At 42.7% G+C, this 18006-nt stretch overlaps 1 protein-coding gene across 1 annotated transcript in view; it reads left to right on the plus strand.

Moving 5' to 3' along the window:
- MAP3K15 (mitogen-activated protein kinase kinase kinase 15) overlaps positions 1-18006 on the plus strand; it is a 287980-nt gene that overhangs the window by 67832 nt on the left and 202142 nt on the right. Inside the window, exons 2-3 of the mRNA XM_077480742.1 lie at positions 6676-6815; positions 7943-7966. Of these exons, the coding sequence (XP_077336868.1) occupies positions 6676-6815; positions 7943-7966 (164 nt within the window). The remainder of the gene's footprint in view (positions 1-6675; positions 6816-7942; positions 7967-18006) is intronic.

An 18006-nucleotide genomic window follows, 5' to 3' on the forward strand; every position in this document is an offset into this window, starting at 1 on the left:
AGAAGTCCAGCCTGAGCTTTTTAGGCTGGGCTTCTCCTATGGGTCACAGGAGTACAATTAGTTTTGCACTCTTGTGACCCATTCTGAGCAGAGAGTGGTCTGAAGTCCGCTTTGCGCTGACGTCACTGGAATCAGTCCAGCACATCATCCTGACTTCGGAAGTCTGGACCTGCCAGCTGCCTGGACTGATGGCAGTCTCAGCAAGCCGCGGAGACAGCCGCTTCCTGCCTCTCCACAGCTCAGCGCTTCAGTGAGCGTGGAGGAGCAGAGCAGGCGAGTTATTGACTGACAGTCAGCAGCTCTCCGCACGGGGAGGTGAGAGAACCGAGCCATCTGGGGTGTTCAGTAGCTTGGTTCTCACTGAAGAGGCGGTGCTGCATCCACCTAGGTAAATATGAAAAAAAAACATACTTCTCTCTTAAAGACTAAGGCCGCGTACACACGCGCGGACTGTTCGCCCAACTTTGTCCGCTGAACAGTGTTTGGGCGGACAGTCCGCTCGTGTGTGGGCTTTCAGCGGACAGTTTCAGCGGACAGTTGGACGGACAAGGTTTTTCGGAAATTCCGAAAAACTGTCCGCTGAAACCTTGTTTGAGCGAACAGTCCGCCCGTGTGTAGGCTTGTTCGTCAAACAAAGTTGCGCGCATGCTCAGAAAGGATTTTCACGCCGAAAGCTATAATGCAGTGTATAGGACGTCGTATTTTTCGTCCCGTCGTACGTGCCGTTCACGTCATCGCGCACGGTTTCAGCAAACTGTTCGTTCGTCGTGTGTGGGCATGTCCGTCCATGCTAATTTTGAGCGGACTGTTTGCCGAAACTGTTGGACGGACAAAGTTGGGCGAACAGTCCGCGCGTGTGTACGCGGCCTAAGCCTTTTTCTGCCACTTACAAGTTAAAATCTGTATTTTTTGCTAGAAAATTACTTGGAACCCCCAGACATTTTTTATATATATATATATATATATATATATATATATATATATATATATACATTTTTTTAGCAGAGACCCTAGAGAATAAAATGGCAATTGTTTCAATATTTTATGTCACACTGTATTTGCGCAGCAGTCTTTCAAACGCAATTTTTTTGGAAAAAAATACACTTTAATGGATTAAAAAAAAACTAAACAGTAAAATTAGCCCAATTTTTTTTGTATAATGTGGAAGATTATGTTACGCCGAGAGAATCGTGATCTTTAGTCTAAGCAAAAAAAATCATGATTCTCATTTTAGCCAGGGTCGTGCAGCTCTGCTTCAGAGTATCGACTCTTGAGATCAAGCAGGATTTATCCAATCCAGAGAATCTAGAGATAATTCTATAAGAACTTTATTTGTTATTGCAGAGGAAAAAAATCCAACACTCCCTTGTTACTTTTATTACTCCTGTCCAGTGACGCTGAAAAAACTTTTGGCAGAGTGGACTGGGACTTTCTTAGCGAATCCCTAAAGTGTATAAGAATGCCCGCATCTATCTCATCTTGGATAGTTGCCCTTTATCAATCACTGTTAAGGCCCATACACACGATCAGACTTCTTGACAACAAACATGCAAATTAGCTGTTTTAAGGCAACATCCGACCGTGTGTACGCTCCATCGGCCAACCTTTTTCGGTTTTCTTCTGACTTTTGTTGGCTGTGCGAACTGACAAACTTTCTGGAAACAAAAGTCCGATGGAGCAAAGTCTGATTGTGTGTACAGAAAACCATAGGACTTTTGTACAAAGTACAAACAGGCATGCTCAGAACCAATGCAAAAGATCAGACAACAATACATAAGTTGACCAAAGGTGGCGGTAAAGAGCAGAAAAACCATGTGATTTAGTGAAAGTTGGCTGAAAAGTCCTGCCGTGTGTATGCAATACAAGTTCACGGCCGACGCCCTTTGTACAAAAGTCCACGGGAAAGTTTGTACAAAGTCTGATCGTGTGTATGAGGTTTTAGAATCAATGGTTTTGAATGCAACCCACTAGACATTCACAATGGCACCCTCCTTCCGCATTGATTTTTGTGCTCACGCTAGAACCATTTCTGCAACACATAAGGTGAAACCTGACCTTTAGGGGACTACAAACTGGTGGCTACTATCACAAGGTTGTAGCCTCTTTTTACATCAATGGCCCTCCCACTTAAATTCTGACTCTTTTGAAGGAGCTCTGTACATATAGATCCCTGAAGTGAAGTGAACTTTCAAAATACGGAAACCCTCACTGTATCCCTGTCTGCTTCTGTCCTTTCTTCTCTAAGCCCAGTTTCCCATATTGTTGAGCCACACAGACCATTCAATATTTAGGAACCAAAATGTCTTTGAATCTTAACGTTCTCCTCAAGCTGAACTTTCTGCCATTAATAGCCTCTCTAAATGCTGACCTGAAGAAGTGGAAAACACTGACCCTCTCTTGGTTTATAGGTGTAATGTTCTCAAAATGAACATAATGCCTCGTATACCTTTTGCAAAATTACCTATCAGGATCCTCAAGCCTTCATCAGATCGTTATGGGAGGTGTTTGTCAAATTTATACAGCTTATAAGGCAAGGTAAAACATCCCGTAATAACAGAGTTATCCTACTAAAATCCAAACTCAGGGTAGGAATGGGATTACCAGATCCTGCCATGTACTATACAGCAGTGCAAATGACAAGAGTAATGGACTGGTGCAGTCATGCATCTCAAAAATGATGGGTGTCTCTAGAGCAACACTTCACACGCTCTCCCCTTGGGGGACTCCCTTGGGCAGGTAAGCAGCATACCCAGCAACTTACCTCTCTGGCTTACGGGATAAGTCCAGGAACATATGGGGTAGGCGGCTCTATTGAAATCCACTTCAACTCTCAGATGAATATCTCCAGTATGCATAGGCTCTCACACCCCTTGTATCGCTCCCCCCAGTAATATATATATAATTTTTCCTCCTCTCATCCCACCCCTCTTCTCTCTTCTTTTTCTCTCCCCTCCCCCACCCTTCTCCTTCTCTCTCTTCCTTCCCACTCATCTAAAACTTTTCCCCCATACTGACGCAATATCCTTTCTGAGAAATTTAGAATTGACAATTTACAGTTCACGTATTCCAGCATGGTCAACTTATGTTTATTTAACTTGAACTATGTACAGTGCCTTGAAAAAGTATTCATACCACTTGACATGTTCAACATTTTGTCATGATACAACCAAAAATTGAAATGTATTTTATTGGGATTTATGTGATAGACCAACACAGTGGCACATAATTGTGAAGTGAAAGGAAAATTATAAAAGGTTTTCTAATTATTTTACAAATAAATATGTGAAAAGTGTGGTGTGCATTTGTATTCAGTCCCCCTGAGCCATTACTTTGTAGAACCACCTTTCACTGCAATTACAGCGTCAAGTCTTTTTTGGGGATGTCTCTACCAGCTTTGCATATCTAGAGAGTGACATTTTTGCCCATTCTTCTTTGCAAAATAGCTCAAGCTCTGTCAGATTGGATAGAGAGCATCTGTGAACAGAAATGTTCAAGTCTTAGGCCGCGTACACACGGGCGGACTGTTCGCCCAACTTTGTCCGCTGAACAGTGTTTCAGCGGACAGTCCACTCGTGTGTGGGCTTCAGCGGACAGTTTCAGTGGACAGTCTGACGAACAAAGTTTTTCGGAATTCCCGTAAGACAGTCCGCTGAAACTTGGTTTGAGCGGACAGTCCGCTCGTGTGTAGGCTTGTTCGACAAACTAAGTGTCGCGCATGCTCAGAAAGGATTTACACGGCGAAGGTTGCATTGCAGTGTATTGGACGTCGTATTTTTCGTCCCGTCGTACGTGCCGTTCACGTCATTGCGCACGGTTTCAGCGGACTGTTCGTTCATCGTGTGTGGTCAAGTCCGCTCATGCAAATTTTGAGCGGACTGTTTGTCGGATTGTTTGACAAACTAAGTTGGGCGAACAGTCCGCCCGTGTGTACGCGGCCTTAAAACAGATTCTCAATTGGATTTAGGTCTGGACTTTGATTGGGCCATTCTAGCACATGAATATGCTTTGATCTAAACTATTCCATTGTAGCTCTGGCTGTAGGTTTAGGGTTATTGTCCTGCTGGAAGGTGAACCTCTGCTCCAGTCAAGTCTTTTTCAGACTCTATCAGGTTTTTGTCTACGATTGCCCTGTATTTGGCCCCATCAATCTTCCTATCAACTCTGACCAGCTTCCCTGTCCCTGCTGATGAAAAGCATCCCCACAACATGATGGTGTCACCACCTTGTTCCACGGTGGGGATGGTGTGCTCAGGGTGATGTGCAGTGTCTGTTTTTCGACACACTTAGCATTTTTCTTTTAGGCCAAAAAGTTACATTTTGGTCTCATCTGACCAGAGAACCTTCTTCCACATGGCATCTTGCAAACTGCAACGGGTCTTCTTATGGCTTTTTTTCAGCAATGGCTTTCTTCCATAAAGGCCAGATTTGTGGAGAGCACGACTAAAGCCTTGTACACACGGTCGGAGAATCTGTCGGAATGTGTCCTATCGGACCGCGTTGTCGGATAATCCGACTGTGTGTGGTATGCATCGGACTGATTCCGTCAGAATATCCGTCGGACCCAATTTTCCAACTTGTTGGAAATATTTTCCGACCAACTGGTTCGATCGGACATACTCCGATCATGTGTAGAGAATTTTGATCAGACAAAGTGCCACGCATGCTCAGATCAAATTCCTACATCAAAGCTATTGGCTACTAGCCTGAACGTAGTCCCATCGTAACGAAATTACGTCATCACGTTCTGAAAGATCGGATTTTTCGACAACTTAGTCCGACCGTGTGTATGCAACAGTTTCGGACAAGATCCGATGGACAAAATCCGACGGACAAAATCCGACGGATTTGGTTGTCGAAATTTCCGACCGTGTGTACAGGGGCTAATAGTTGTCCTGTGGACAGATTTTCCCACGTGAGCTATGGATCTCTGCAGCTCCTCCAGAGCTACCATGAGCCTCTTTGCTGCTTCTCTGATTAATGCTTTCCTTGCCTGGCCTGTCAGTTAAGGTGAACGGCCATGTCTTGGTAGGTTTGCAGTTGTGCTATACTCTTTCCATTTTCAGATGATGGATTGAACAGTGCTCCATGAGACGTTCAAAGCTTGGGATATTTTTTATAACATAATCCTGCTTTATGCTAGCTTCACATATATGTAAATTGGATGTGGCTTACACTGCATCCAATTCGCAGAACATTTTAAAATATGTTTGTTTTAATGGGTTTGGTCACATATGTGTGTTGAATCAGGACTTCCGCATTGCACAAAAAACGCGTGTGTTTTCTAGGCAGTGCGGTGCGAATTGCAGGCACATAATCTTCAATGGGGACGCTTCTGATTCACAGATGTGTTCCTTTGTGAACAGGAATTCTCTCCCCCTCCTCCTTCACCTCCCCCTTTCCCTGGTCAATTGATCCCCAGCTACAACAAACCGCTGAATGAATAATTTTTATCTTCCCAGGGAAACTGGATCTGCAGTTCACACTGGACTAGTGGGAACCCAGCCTCAAGCTTCACCACAACATTATCCCTGTCCTGTCTGGTGTGTTCCTTGGCCTTCATGATGCTGTTTGTTCACTAAGGTTCTATAACAAACCCCTGAGGGCTTCACAGGACAGCTGTATTTATACTGAGATTAAATTACACTTAGGTGGACTTATTATTACTATTTACTAATTAGGTGACTTCTGAGGGCAGTTGGTTCCACTAGATTTTAGTTAGGGGTATTAGAGTAAAGGGGTCTGAATATAAATGCACGCCACACTTTTCAGATCTTTATTTGTGAAATATTTGGAAAACCATTTATCATTTTCCTTCCACTTCACAATAATGTGCCACTTTTATTGGGATTTATGTGATAGACCAACACAAATACATTTATGTTTTTGGTTCCAACGTGGCAAAATGTGGACAATTTTCAAGGGGTATGAATACTTTTTCAAGGCACTGTATGTCATTGCTGATCACCAGATATGATGTATCTAATCAACTTGTTCAATCTGGATGTAAGTCTTTAATAAAATAGAAAATGGTTGTCATTGAGACCATGTTGCAATCATGTGACAAACACAGCTATGGTATTTGTAGTAGCTCAGTGAAAAGTCCCCACTGGGATATAAAAAAATCCCATTGGGGATCAATTGGAGGTATCCTGAACGCCTGAAAATGGGCTATCAACCATGGTTTGAAAAGTAATCCAATCATTTTTAAAAGGGTGGTAGTCTGTTGCCTTTGTGAAAGAGGCCTAAAAAAAGTACATTTAGTGGGGTTGTTTAAAAAGGGGGCAGAGCATGTTCAGTTTGGTAAGTGAATTTTTACTTAGCTTAAAGTATGGGGTGAAGATAGGTGCAATTCACCATGCAAAGAATGCCTAATCATGTGCAAGGAAAGAAAAAAAAAGGATTTTGTAATCTTATTAGAATTAATGATTGAGGTAAGCACAGCATCACTTTGCGAAGTAAAGATCCTGTGCTCCTTGAAGAAATGCTCCAGTCAAATTTTGAAAATAAAAATTTAGCAGATTGCCATAAATGTAAATCCAAATAATAGGCCACCAGGATCCTCAGCTTGCACATCTAAATTGCAGCTTGCATATTCAAATTTCTAAAAAAATTGATAAACTCCACTGAAATTGTTATTGTATGATTCATATTTTGTTCTCTTCTATTTCTATATAGATGTTGCTGTGGTGGACATGAGCGACGTAGGAAGACAACCCTCTCTTTTTTACCATCTTGGAGTTCGAGAAAGTTTTGACATGGCAAATAATGTTATTATTTATCATGATACAGACGCTGATACATCATTATCCCTCAAGGTAATAAATACTTAATTAAAGTGATTGTAAAGGCTCATTTAAAAAATAAATAAAAAAAATAACAAATATGTTATACTTACCTGCTCTATGCAGTTGGTTTTGCACAGAGCAGCACAGATCCACCTTTTCTCGGGTCCCTCTTTGCTGCTCCTGGCCCCTCCCTCCATTCTGGATGGTCACCAGCTTAAGCAAGCTGTCATGATATATAAGGGACTGTACCAGGAGCTAAACAAGGAGTGATTCCACAAACTGGTGTGACTGCAGGGCAACTGCATCTTCCATCCATGCCATATTCACACAGTAACTAGATTTGAGACCTGTTTAGGCTATCATACAGGATCCTTTATATCAGGGATATGCAATTAGCGGACCTCCAGCTGTTGGAGAACTACAAGTCCCATGAGGCATAGCAAGACTCTGACAGTCACAAGCATGACACCCAGAGGCAGAGACATGATGGGACTTGTAGTTTTGCAACAGCTGGAGGTCCGCTAATTGCATATCCCCACTTTAGATGTACCTTGGGCTGAGCGGTGCTGTCACCCAATCACACCTTTTGGGAGAGATTTACTAAAACAGGAGCATTCAGAATCTGGGGACAGCTGTGTATGGTAGCCAATCAACTTTTAACCTCAGTTCTTCAATTAAGCTTTTAGAATAAAACCTGGAAGCTGATTGGTTTCTATGCAGAGCTGCACCAAATTTTGCACTCTCCAGTTTTAGTAAATCAACCCCTCTTTGTGTTTAAAATTCTGGTGAGAAGAGAGGGGTGTCAACATTAATCAGTAAAGAAAATCAACCTATGTCACAGACAATAGGAGCAGGGCAAACCAGATTATTTCAAGATCTCTTCTCTGGAATCTTTAACTTTTTGGAAGATAGAGAATGATAACGTTGATAATCGTGAAATCTGCCCTCAATGTCTTATTTCAATTTGATAAACTATAATTGTGTAAAACTGACTGCTGCTCTAATCAGTATGTAATTACTTAGTACTTTGTGGAGTGAAGGAGGCTGGAGCAATTGTCCATGGCAATTATTGTTGCTTGATTTTTAATTTTCTTTTCTCTTAGCCATGACAGAAATCAGGATTTATGACAGTATTCATTTAATGTATTTTATTGTAGGATATGGTGGCCCAGAAGAACACTGTGAGTACTAAACTTTTTTTATTTCTTATATACTGTATGTTACTTTTATGCATCATGTATTATATTCTTTTCTTTTTTTCTGTGTCATTTTTGGTCTTTATTTGTATGTATGTAAGCATATTCATATTAGTCAGTACTACCTTCAGATAATTCCTTTTATCTAATGCTCACTGGCTTACTCTTTAACCGCTTGCGGACCGCTCCATGTACATTTACTACAGCAGGGTGGCTGCTCTGTGGCAGATCACATAACTAGTAGGCAATCTGACATTTCCAGGTCTGGGGTGCATGCGTGCGCCTCGCTGACCGATTCCTGCTGAGATTATACACTTCATGTCTGCTGGTGCCCACCGACTACACAGTAAAGAGGCAGAACGACAATCTGCCTATATAAACAAGTCAGATTGTTGTTCTGTCATAGGGGAAGGTACTGATCCTGTGTTTCTGCTTAGCAGGAACCCGGATCTTTGCTTTCCCCTAGTCAAAGCACCACCCCCACAGGTTAGTAAGCACAACATAAGCATACATTTAACCCGTTGATCGCCCCTGATGTTAACCCCTTACCATTCATGTCATTAGTAAAGTGACAGTGCATATTTTTTAGCACTGATCACTGTATTAGTGTCACTGGTCCCCAAAAAGTGTCAAAAGTGTCAGTTAGGTGTCTGATTTGCCCACCACATCCACACCACATGATTTGCAAGAGAATTTGAGGTTTGAATCTGAATACAGTTTGTAAAGTATTTGCGACAAATGTGAAATACAGTTTTGACATTTTAATTGGGATGTTATGGAACAGTATACCCTTACAATGTGCATTAAGGGCACACAGAAGCTACATTGTTCTCAACACCTGACTTCATTTTTGGCAACAAAGTCCTTAAATGTCTCTTATGCCAGCAAAAAAAAAAAAAAAACAATCTTAAAGTAGGACGTTAGTTTCACTTTAAATTGATTTAAAACTGATATACCTATACATTCCCCCCTAACTAAATCCAGCATTTGCCCTCCAGCCAGTCATAGTACAGGTCACGTGCTTGTTCCCAGGCTCTCTGCTTCCTGTTCCTGAGGGCTGATAATGGATAATTTATATAGCTTCTAAATTCTTAAGTGTTTGTTTACATCCTTACATTGGGAGTTTTCAACCAGTGCATAAAAAGTACAAAACTGCCCATGGGAAATGGCCAACATATCGCAATGTATTGTTAGTGCAGAAATAAATTTAATACAACTTGGATAGATGGCTGTGCTTTTTAAAGATTTTACAGATGTGGAACACAAATTCTTAAACAAGGAATAAACACTTTATTTTTGGATAAATGCTTTGGCAATGATGTATGAATATTTCCCAAACATAATTTTTTTATTGAGGGTTTGAATGTGGGAATGGTTTGATGCACACTTCAAAGTCGTGCGATGTTGTTGCGATTTCGCAGCCGCGATTTTGACAAGACAGTCGTACTACTGTGGATCCGACTTTGCCCTGCAATTTAAAGTCTGATTTTAATGAACAGGGATCCGACTTTGATCCTCAACAATACTAGGCACTGTCTGGTATGAATCTTTAGCGGGAATGTTAAAAAAAAACGGCCAAGAGCATACCAGGTGCTTCGGCTTGGCATGGATTTTAAGGGGAACCCCCATACCAAAAAAACGGCATGGGGATACCCCCATAATCCATACCAGACCCTTATCTGAGCACACAGCCTGGCAGGTCCGGAAAGGGAGTGGGGACGAGCGAGCACCCCCCCCACCCGAACCGTACCAGGCCGTATGCCCTCAACATGGAGGGGTGGGTGCTTTGGGGCGCCCCCCACCCCAAAACACCTTGTCCCCATGTTGATGAGGACAAGGAAAAAGAAGGGGGATTACAGACCGACAGACCCGGACTGTAAAGGGGTTTCTATTGGCATCAATAAATTGTTCAAATATAAAGTAATTAAATTAAAATTGTATTTAATATTATTCGTATTCAATAATTTATCATAAATAAATTCAATCAAATTAAGATCAAGTAAAATTTATAAAGAGATTCCTACTATTAGACAATCAATAAACCACAGACACATTAACTCACAGGACATACACAAATAACATATAACAATACACAAAAAGACAGAGGTCCGGACCAATTGCTGTAGGTTACTGCAACCACCAAAATTATATCATATTAAAATATCTATTAAGTTTAATTTAAAAAAATCTCAATTGTTCATTAGTTGGTTATCCAGTAATCCGACTTTGATCCGACTTCAGTGATATTCAATGGGCTGAAGTAGGATCAAAGTCAGACCAAAGTAGTGCAGGGACTACTTTGGTCCGACTCTGCTTGAAGTTGTACTAATATGAATGGTAGTCATTGGAAATCATGGAGAACAACTTGTCATGCAACTTTACAGTCCCAAATCATAGGACAAGTCATACAAGTGTGAAAGGGGCCTTCTTTTCAGACTGAAAAACTGAATCTGACTGTAATATCCAAAAGACAAATGTGCAAACTCTCAAAAGCTACCCAGAATCATTAGATGGTGATTTGATTTCAAGAAATGGTTAAATTTGAATCAAAAAGTCATTTGAGGAAGATCATTTGTATAAATGTTCTTTTGTACACAAACTTTGGCAGAAGATTAGTAGCGCATTGAAGCATATGGAAAGATTATTTTTATGTTAACTGGCACTATTGCTTGTATATTTTGGAAAGCATTAGGCTTTTTGGTAGGTAGGATTGTTACTGTTTATGGAAAGATCTTCCATATAAAATATTATTTCACAAGTTTGGTGAACACTATCTTTTGGCTATAGGAGGTCCATTAGCCTTTTAAGAACCTTAAGGCTGCTATTGCTGCTAGTGCTGACCTGAGCCCAGCCAGTGATGTCCCCTATCAACTATGGTCTATAAGAAGCAGTTAGTGAGAAGACTACTCTGTCTCTTTCTGCCATCACTTTTCTATGTTTCTATGTTTCAATCCTGCTGTCCTCAGTGAGCCAGAGGCTATGACATAGTGTGCATGTGTGGCTTTTCTACATATGCCTAATGGAGAGGGTGTCTACTTGTGAGCCTGCAGTATAAGGACTACTACATTATGATCTATGTATATTGTACAGTGGCCGCTGGTGATATAAAAATGTTTGGGGGGGGGGGGGGGGCGCATAGGAAAGCCCCCCCATCACCAGCTGTGCTGAGTGTGAATGAGGCTTACACAGCCTGGAGCTGTACACATCTCCCCATTCCATTCCAAGACAGCTCTCCCATGCCTACCTGCCCTGTACAACCACATCCTCAATACATTTGACAATCACTAAAGTGTTTAGTGGCTTAAAGGGATTGTAAAGTAAAAATTTTTTTTTTTATAAATAGCAAACATGTTATACTTACTTCCACTGTGCAGCTCGTTTTGCACAGAGTGGCCCCAAACCTGCTCTTCTAGGGTCCCTCGGCGGCTGTCTCTGCTTCTTCCCGCAGGTACTTCTCACGTTCATGCGAGCTCCCTCGCATGGTGAGAAGCACCTGTGGGCGCGCTCCCGTGATACAGCCGGTGGCTGTAGCCACTCGTTGTATCAAACGGCCCCACCCCCCGGTGCGCCGCGTCATTGGATGTGATTGACAGCAGCGCGAGCCAATGGCTGTGCTGCCTTCAATCCATCCACTCCAGCCAATCAGCGGCCAGGCTGAGAGGCGAAGAGGACGGCGGGGGCGGACGCGGGATTTTCGAGGGTTGAGGTAAGTAAAACAGGGGGCTGGGGCGCAGGCAGTGTGAGATGTTTTTTCACCTTAATGCATAGAATTCATTAAGGTGAAAAAACATTTACCTTTACAACCCCTTTAACCCTTTGGACTTATAGCATAAAAGAAACTGGTCTGGTTATGTATCTATTCACTTAAATGCTGAACGAATGTACAACTAAAATGCCAGTTAGCTATACTGAGGGTATGATAGCATAGGTTATGTGCTGCAGAATGATTTTTATCTCTTAATTATAACAAGTTTCAAAATGGTATTGGATGCCCAAGTTAACTGGAAAACGCTTAAAACTAAGCTCCAGGGATGATATATTTTACATAGTTACTTTGGGCCAGCTTGTCACAATGTAAGTAATAGTATGCATACATGATACCCAGTCGGCCTTTGTGGAAGCTGTAGCTTTAGTTACTACAGTGATGGCCATGGTATTTTGGGAGCTGTACAATATATACATGGGTGGGTAAACTCTGATGCACAGAAGCATTTGTATTTAAACATGTACAGGGGTGTACAGCCATTCACTCTATGGCCAGCTGTTTGCTCCACCTGCGGAACCTTGAGCATGAGAAAATGACCTTAAGCATTATTAACAGTATACCTGTAAACGCCCATGTGCATGAGGCTTTAATTAATTCTTCACAAGAAATATAACTTCTGTATGATTCTTAATGCTTGTTACTATTCATAGCAAATTTAAAGTGGTTGTAAACCCTTACAAACCACTTTGACCTACATGAGGCTTACCTGTAGGTCCAAGAAATATCTCCTAAACCTATACGGTTTAGGAGATATTTACCTGAAGACAGCCACCACTGTCTACGGTGTGCGCACTGGGCAGGCCGCAGATCGCCGGAGCAGCGAGACCCACCAAGAAGATGGACGCTCGGAACTACAGGGGACAGCGGTGACTTTGCTGGCTCCTGTGTCAGGTAAGTGCGATGCATAGTAGTCCATTATGCTTTACCTTTGCAGGGAATCAAAGAGGAAGTAAACCCATCATGGTTTACTTCTTCTTTAAAGGAAAAATGGAATGGGAGAAATATGGAAGCTACAGTAGCTGCCCTCTTCCCTATGACTTACTCACCCACAAAAAGTATAGGGATAAGGAAATCTAACTTATCTCTTACATTTCTTTTCTGCATGCTTGTTTCACGCTTGTAACTAAGCCCCCGTACGCACGATCGGACTTTCTGACAACCAAATCCGTTGGATTTTGTCAGATGGATTTTGTCCGAAACTGTTGCATACACACGGTCGGACGAAGTTGTCGGAAAATCCAATCGTTCAGAACGTGGTGACGTTATTTCATTACGATGGGACTACGTTCAGGCTAGTAGCCAATAGCTTTGGTCTAGGAATTTGATCTGAGCATGCGTGGCACTTTGTCAGATCGGAATTCTCTACAAACGATCGGACAAAGTCAGATCGGATCATGTTGTCGGAAAATTTTATAGCCCTGCTCTAAAACTTTGTCAGTCGTGGAGCCCACACACGGTCGGATTATCCGACAACACGGTCCGATCGGACATTTTCCATCGGAATGTCCGACCCTGTGTACAAGGGCTAAGAAGTGTTGGAAGTCAGGCACAGCCAGAGTAGTTAGTTTGTTTTAGTGGGGCCAGCAATAGCAGCCTACATGTTTCTGCCATGGCAGGTATATGTTAATTATCAAGGAATAAAATTAATCGAGCCATAGCACGTGCAGGGGGGATGTTTAGTAAAATTAGTAAAATTCCATTTGACTAAAGTAAGATCACTGAATCTAGAATTCTAAAATGATGGTTTGTTGCTATAAGTAACTGCAATGTGCACATAAATTAAGCTCTGGTCTCTGGTTATTATTTAGTATGTTTTGTAATGAACAAAAAAGGTTTCTTTTTGAACACAGGCCAGCTCTAACATTCATGAACCACTGCCAAAAAAATGATTTGTAGATAACTTTTTCCCACATCACATTATTGTATTTAATCTCAATTATGAGGTTTTAATTGGGGAAAATGTGAAGAAGCTTACGGAGTTGAAAACTAAAATTAGAACGTCAATTATTTAGTGAATGGCATTTAGCAGTGTCTGATACTGACATAAAATAGTAATAAATACTTGATCACTTAAAATAAATGTGTCTCTTTTGGTGTTGAGATGTTGGCACTGTTAGATTTTAGTACAGAGCGTGTGCTTTTGGTACTGAGACTTTTGATGGCCAAATACGTTTGCACAGACTTATAGGGGTTCATTTGATGTTAAAGCTACTCTGTCAGTAAGTTTAGCAAATTAAAGTAAGCCCAGACTGCAAAAAAAGGGTACATACTTGCATCTAGATCTTAAAAGGTTTGTTGCTGATCTCCTGCCACTGTCCCTATCTGACACTTTTTCATGTGCCAAATACCTGCTTCCCTGCCACATGCTGTCCCCTTATGTAGAAGGCAACAGAAGGATCCACAGTGCAAAGTGGGAGCGCAGGTATTCGACATACACAGAAGTGTCGCATGTCTGCAGAAGCTGGCTGATTGCTCATTTTCAAATCAGCAATGTGGTGAAGTTTTAAGACACAGGCTGTCAGAAAGGTAAGTATTTACTTCCTTTTTTTACAGACTGCGTTTATTCAAATTGTTGCACTTCTTTACGGTGACTGGGTCAAGGATGTACAGTAAAAACTTGGTTTGAGAGTGTTTTGCAAGAGAAGCAACATTTTGTTCATAAATTTTGACGTGATATACACCTCACCTCAAGTGATGTCTTGATATACAAGCAGCATCACATCACAACAGAGTATAAAACAGTAGAGAGGTGCCTCTAAGTCTAGAAATATGGTACAAACAGGCACATTTAAGTACGCAGGCATCTGGGGTAAAGCTGTCCACATAGACCATCCTCCGTACCGCCATCAACGTCATTCCCTTCCACACTGCGTTCCACAAGAGCTTCAAGCCTCGCTTTCAGATTGCTCTACTGCAGGGTATTCTCCCTGGTCATGATTGCAGACTGACAACGGTGAGAGCCGGTGGTGCGGTGATGATCTATGTGGACAGCTTTACCCCGGATGCCTGCATACTTAAATGTGCCTCTTTTAATCATCAACCATGTGAGTTGCTAAATGTTGTACCTTCATTAAATGTAACCATATTGCTACACTTAGAGGCACCTCTCTTCTCTTTTATATAATATTATGATGCAACCTAACACAACCTGATTGTAGCAGTGGCAAGCTTTCATCCCTAATATGTATTAAACAACAGAAAGAAAAAAGAAATGGGTCTTTGTGTGAGGCAGGCCACTGAATGGATACCTTATTCAAATCATTTATAAAATGATTTATTAATAACAAATCACGTTATAGAGAGTGTCAATCTGTAAATACAGGACACAATGTACTATGATACAATTGTATGAATATATAGTTGTTATACAGAGTAAGGTAAAACATAATAAGCATTATAGTTACATAAAAACACTCATCCATTCATGAAAATTCAATGAACATAATCGATTGACCATGGTGAGCCAAACTTGTCTAGGCATCAGTTCGATGTAACTCGACGCACGTTTCATGGCTCATGCCAATCATCAGGAGTAAAATGCTCTGAAATTAAATCAATAATATCTATAAATAAAGGATATGCCTCTAATGCCGCGTACACACGATCAGACTATCTGGCAGACTTAGTCTGGTGGACAAACCGCCGGATAGTCCGCCGGACTTTACGAACGAGCGGACCTGCCCACACACGACCGGACTTTTCTGGAGGACTCAGTCCGCCGGACTATGGCAGGAGTCCGCTGTACTTTTGAAATGAACGGACTTGCCCACACATTTTGAACGCGGCTCCAGGTAGCCAGGACTAACGCAGGAGGTCAATGTCGGCGCCTTTGGCAGCGAGATTGACATGTCACTGGCCCCGTCACCTGGTATGGACTTAAAGGGGAAGCCCTATTCTGAAAAAACGGCGTGGGGGTCCCCCCTAGGTCCATATCAGACCCTTATCCGAGCACACAGCCCAGCCGGTCAGGAAAGGGGGTGGGGACGAGCGAGCGCCCCCCCCCCCCCCGAGCCGTGTGCCCTCAACATGGGGGGTGCTTTGGCCCCCCACCCAAAAGCACCTTGTCCCCATGTTGATGAGGACAAGGGCCTCTTCCCGACAACCCTGGCTGTTGGTTGTCGGGGTCTGCGGGCGGGGGGCTTATCGGAATCCGGGAGCCCCCTTTAATAAGGGGGACCCCCAGATACCGGCCCCCCACCCTATGTGAATGAGTATGGGGTACAATGTACCCCTACCCATTCACCTGTGAAAATTTTTTAAATAAAACTCAACACACAAGGGTTGATAATAATATATTGCACAGCTCCGGGGGTCTTCTACCATCTTGGGGGGTCTTCTCGCCGGACTCCTCCGCTATCTTCTGCTAGCTCTTTTACTAGCGGAGGAGCCCGGCTTTCTTCTTCGCCGCCGCCCAGGGGTCTTCTTCCGACTTCGGGGGTCTTGTCCCCCTCTTCGGTTCTTCTTGCCGGGCCTCCACTTTCTTCCTTTAGCTCTTTTACTAGCGGTGGCCCGGTCTTCTGTCGCTGCCTCTTCTTCCGACTTCAGGGGTCTTGTCCCCCTCATCAGTTCTTCTTGCTGGGCCTCCGCTCCTTCTTTCAGCTCTTTTACTGGTGGTGGCCCGGTCTTCTGTCGCCGTTGTCTTCGCTGCCTTCTGTTCTTCTCTTCTTCTTCCTTGAGATGTTGACTCGTCGCTGTCTCTGGCCGTAATGACAGGGACGTGTTGTGCGGCGACTTATATAGGGACAATGGGTGGGGTCACCGGGTGATGTCCCCACCCATTATGATGTCACAGTCCCAGAGGATTGTTTTTGAGTCAAAACTACTTTCTAAGACCGCCGGACCTTTGGGGAAAAAAAGTCAGCCGGAGCCCACACACGGGCGGATTGTCCGGTGGACTCTGGTCCGCCAGACCTTTCCCGCCAGATAGTTTGATCGTGTGTACGTGGTATAAGTGTAGAAATATGGTACAAACAGGCATATTTAATAAGGTATCCATTCAGTGACCTGCCTCACACAAAGTCCCATTTTTTCTTCTTTCTGTTGTTTAATTCTTCTCTTTTATACTTTGTTGCTCCTGCTGGATTTTTCTTCCAACCCCCTTGTGGAGGTTGCCATTTGTGGATCGAAATGTTATGGTTACACAACCTATCACATTGCTATAATTATTTTATAAAGACTATAACCCGAAGGCCTTATGAATAAAATGGTTGTGGAACGAATCATCTGAGTTTCCATTAATTATTATGGGGAAATTAGCTTTGATATACGAGTGCTTTAGATTACAAGCATGTTTCTGGAATGAATTATGCTCGCAATCCAAGGTTTTACTGTAATTCTCTAGGATGGGAGGAAGTGACATCAGAGTGACATATTCTCCTCTTTAAAGTATTATAGGATTACATGAACAGGATAGGATTGGCTAGGGTATACTGTAACAGATTTTAGTGATCGGTATAGATACTGGGAGTGAGCATGTGTGCTGGAGTGCAGATACCTCTGGTGGTAGTAATACGTCAGGGTGAGCTATGTGTGCGGGAGTACACATCTCTCCAGTTATAAAGATGGTGGGGAGTTAGCTGTGTGCTGGAATGCAGATCTCACTAGTACTATGGATGCTGAGTGAACTGTGGGTACAGGGGTGCAAACCTCACTGATGCTCCAGGGTGGAGGTTAGTTTGTGGTTGTTGGGTCAGTAAACTTTATCCTGAGTGTACGTTCAGACTTCAGCTCACAGAGTTCTTCCTGTTAAAGTGGTTCTAAAGTCTATTTTTTTTTTACCTTAATACATTCCCTGCATTAAGAGAAAAACACCCTGCTAATTGTTTCCCCTTCCCCAATCCCTAAACACTTAATTGATTGGATGGAGGTTAGTTTGTGGTTGTTGGGGTCCAGGAACAGGTCAGTAAACCTTAACACCCTGCTAATTGTTTCCCCCTCCCCAATCTGTAAACACTTAATTGATTCCTCCACCAATCTAGCACTGTCCTTTCTGTTCCCTCTTCCTAGTCTCACAGGAGGCTCTTAGAGCATTGGGAGCCATTGGCTTCTGCTGCTGTCAGTCAACTCATGTGGAAAGGGAGGGGGCGTGGCCAAGCCATGCTTTGTGTGTCTATGGACCCATACAGCCTGGCTTGGGGTCACCTGGCTTGCTGAGGGGGAACCCTCAGGAAAGAAGGAGCAGACAGTGCCAGTGGGGGTGAGGGACCGTAATGGTATTGTACAGAGCAGGTAAGTGTAACATGTTTTTTTAATTTTAAAA

Source organism: Lithobates pipiens, unplaced genomic scaffold, assembly GCF_037356315.1.
Source record: "Lithobates pipiens isolate NorthernLeopardFrog02 unplaced genomic scaffold, aLitPip1_a1.2 Scaffold_16, whole genome shotgun sequence".
In the NCBI taxonomy this organism is placed as follows: Eukaryota; Metazoa; Chordata; class Amphibia; order Anura; family Ranidae; genus Lithobates; species Lithobates pipiens.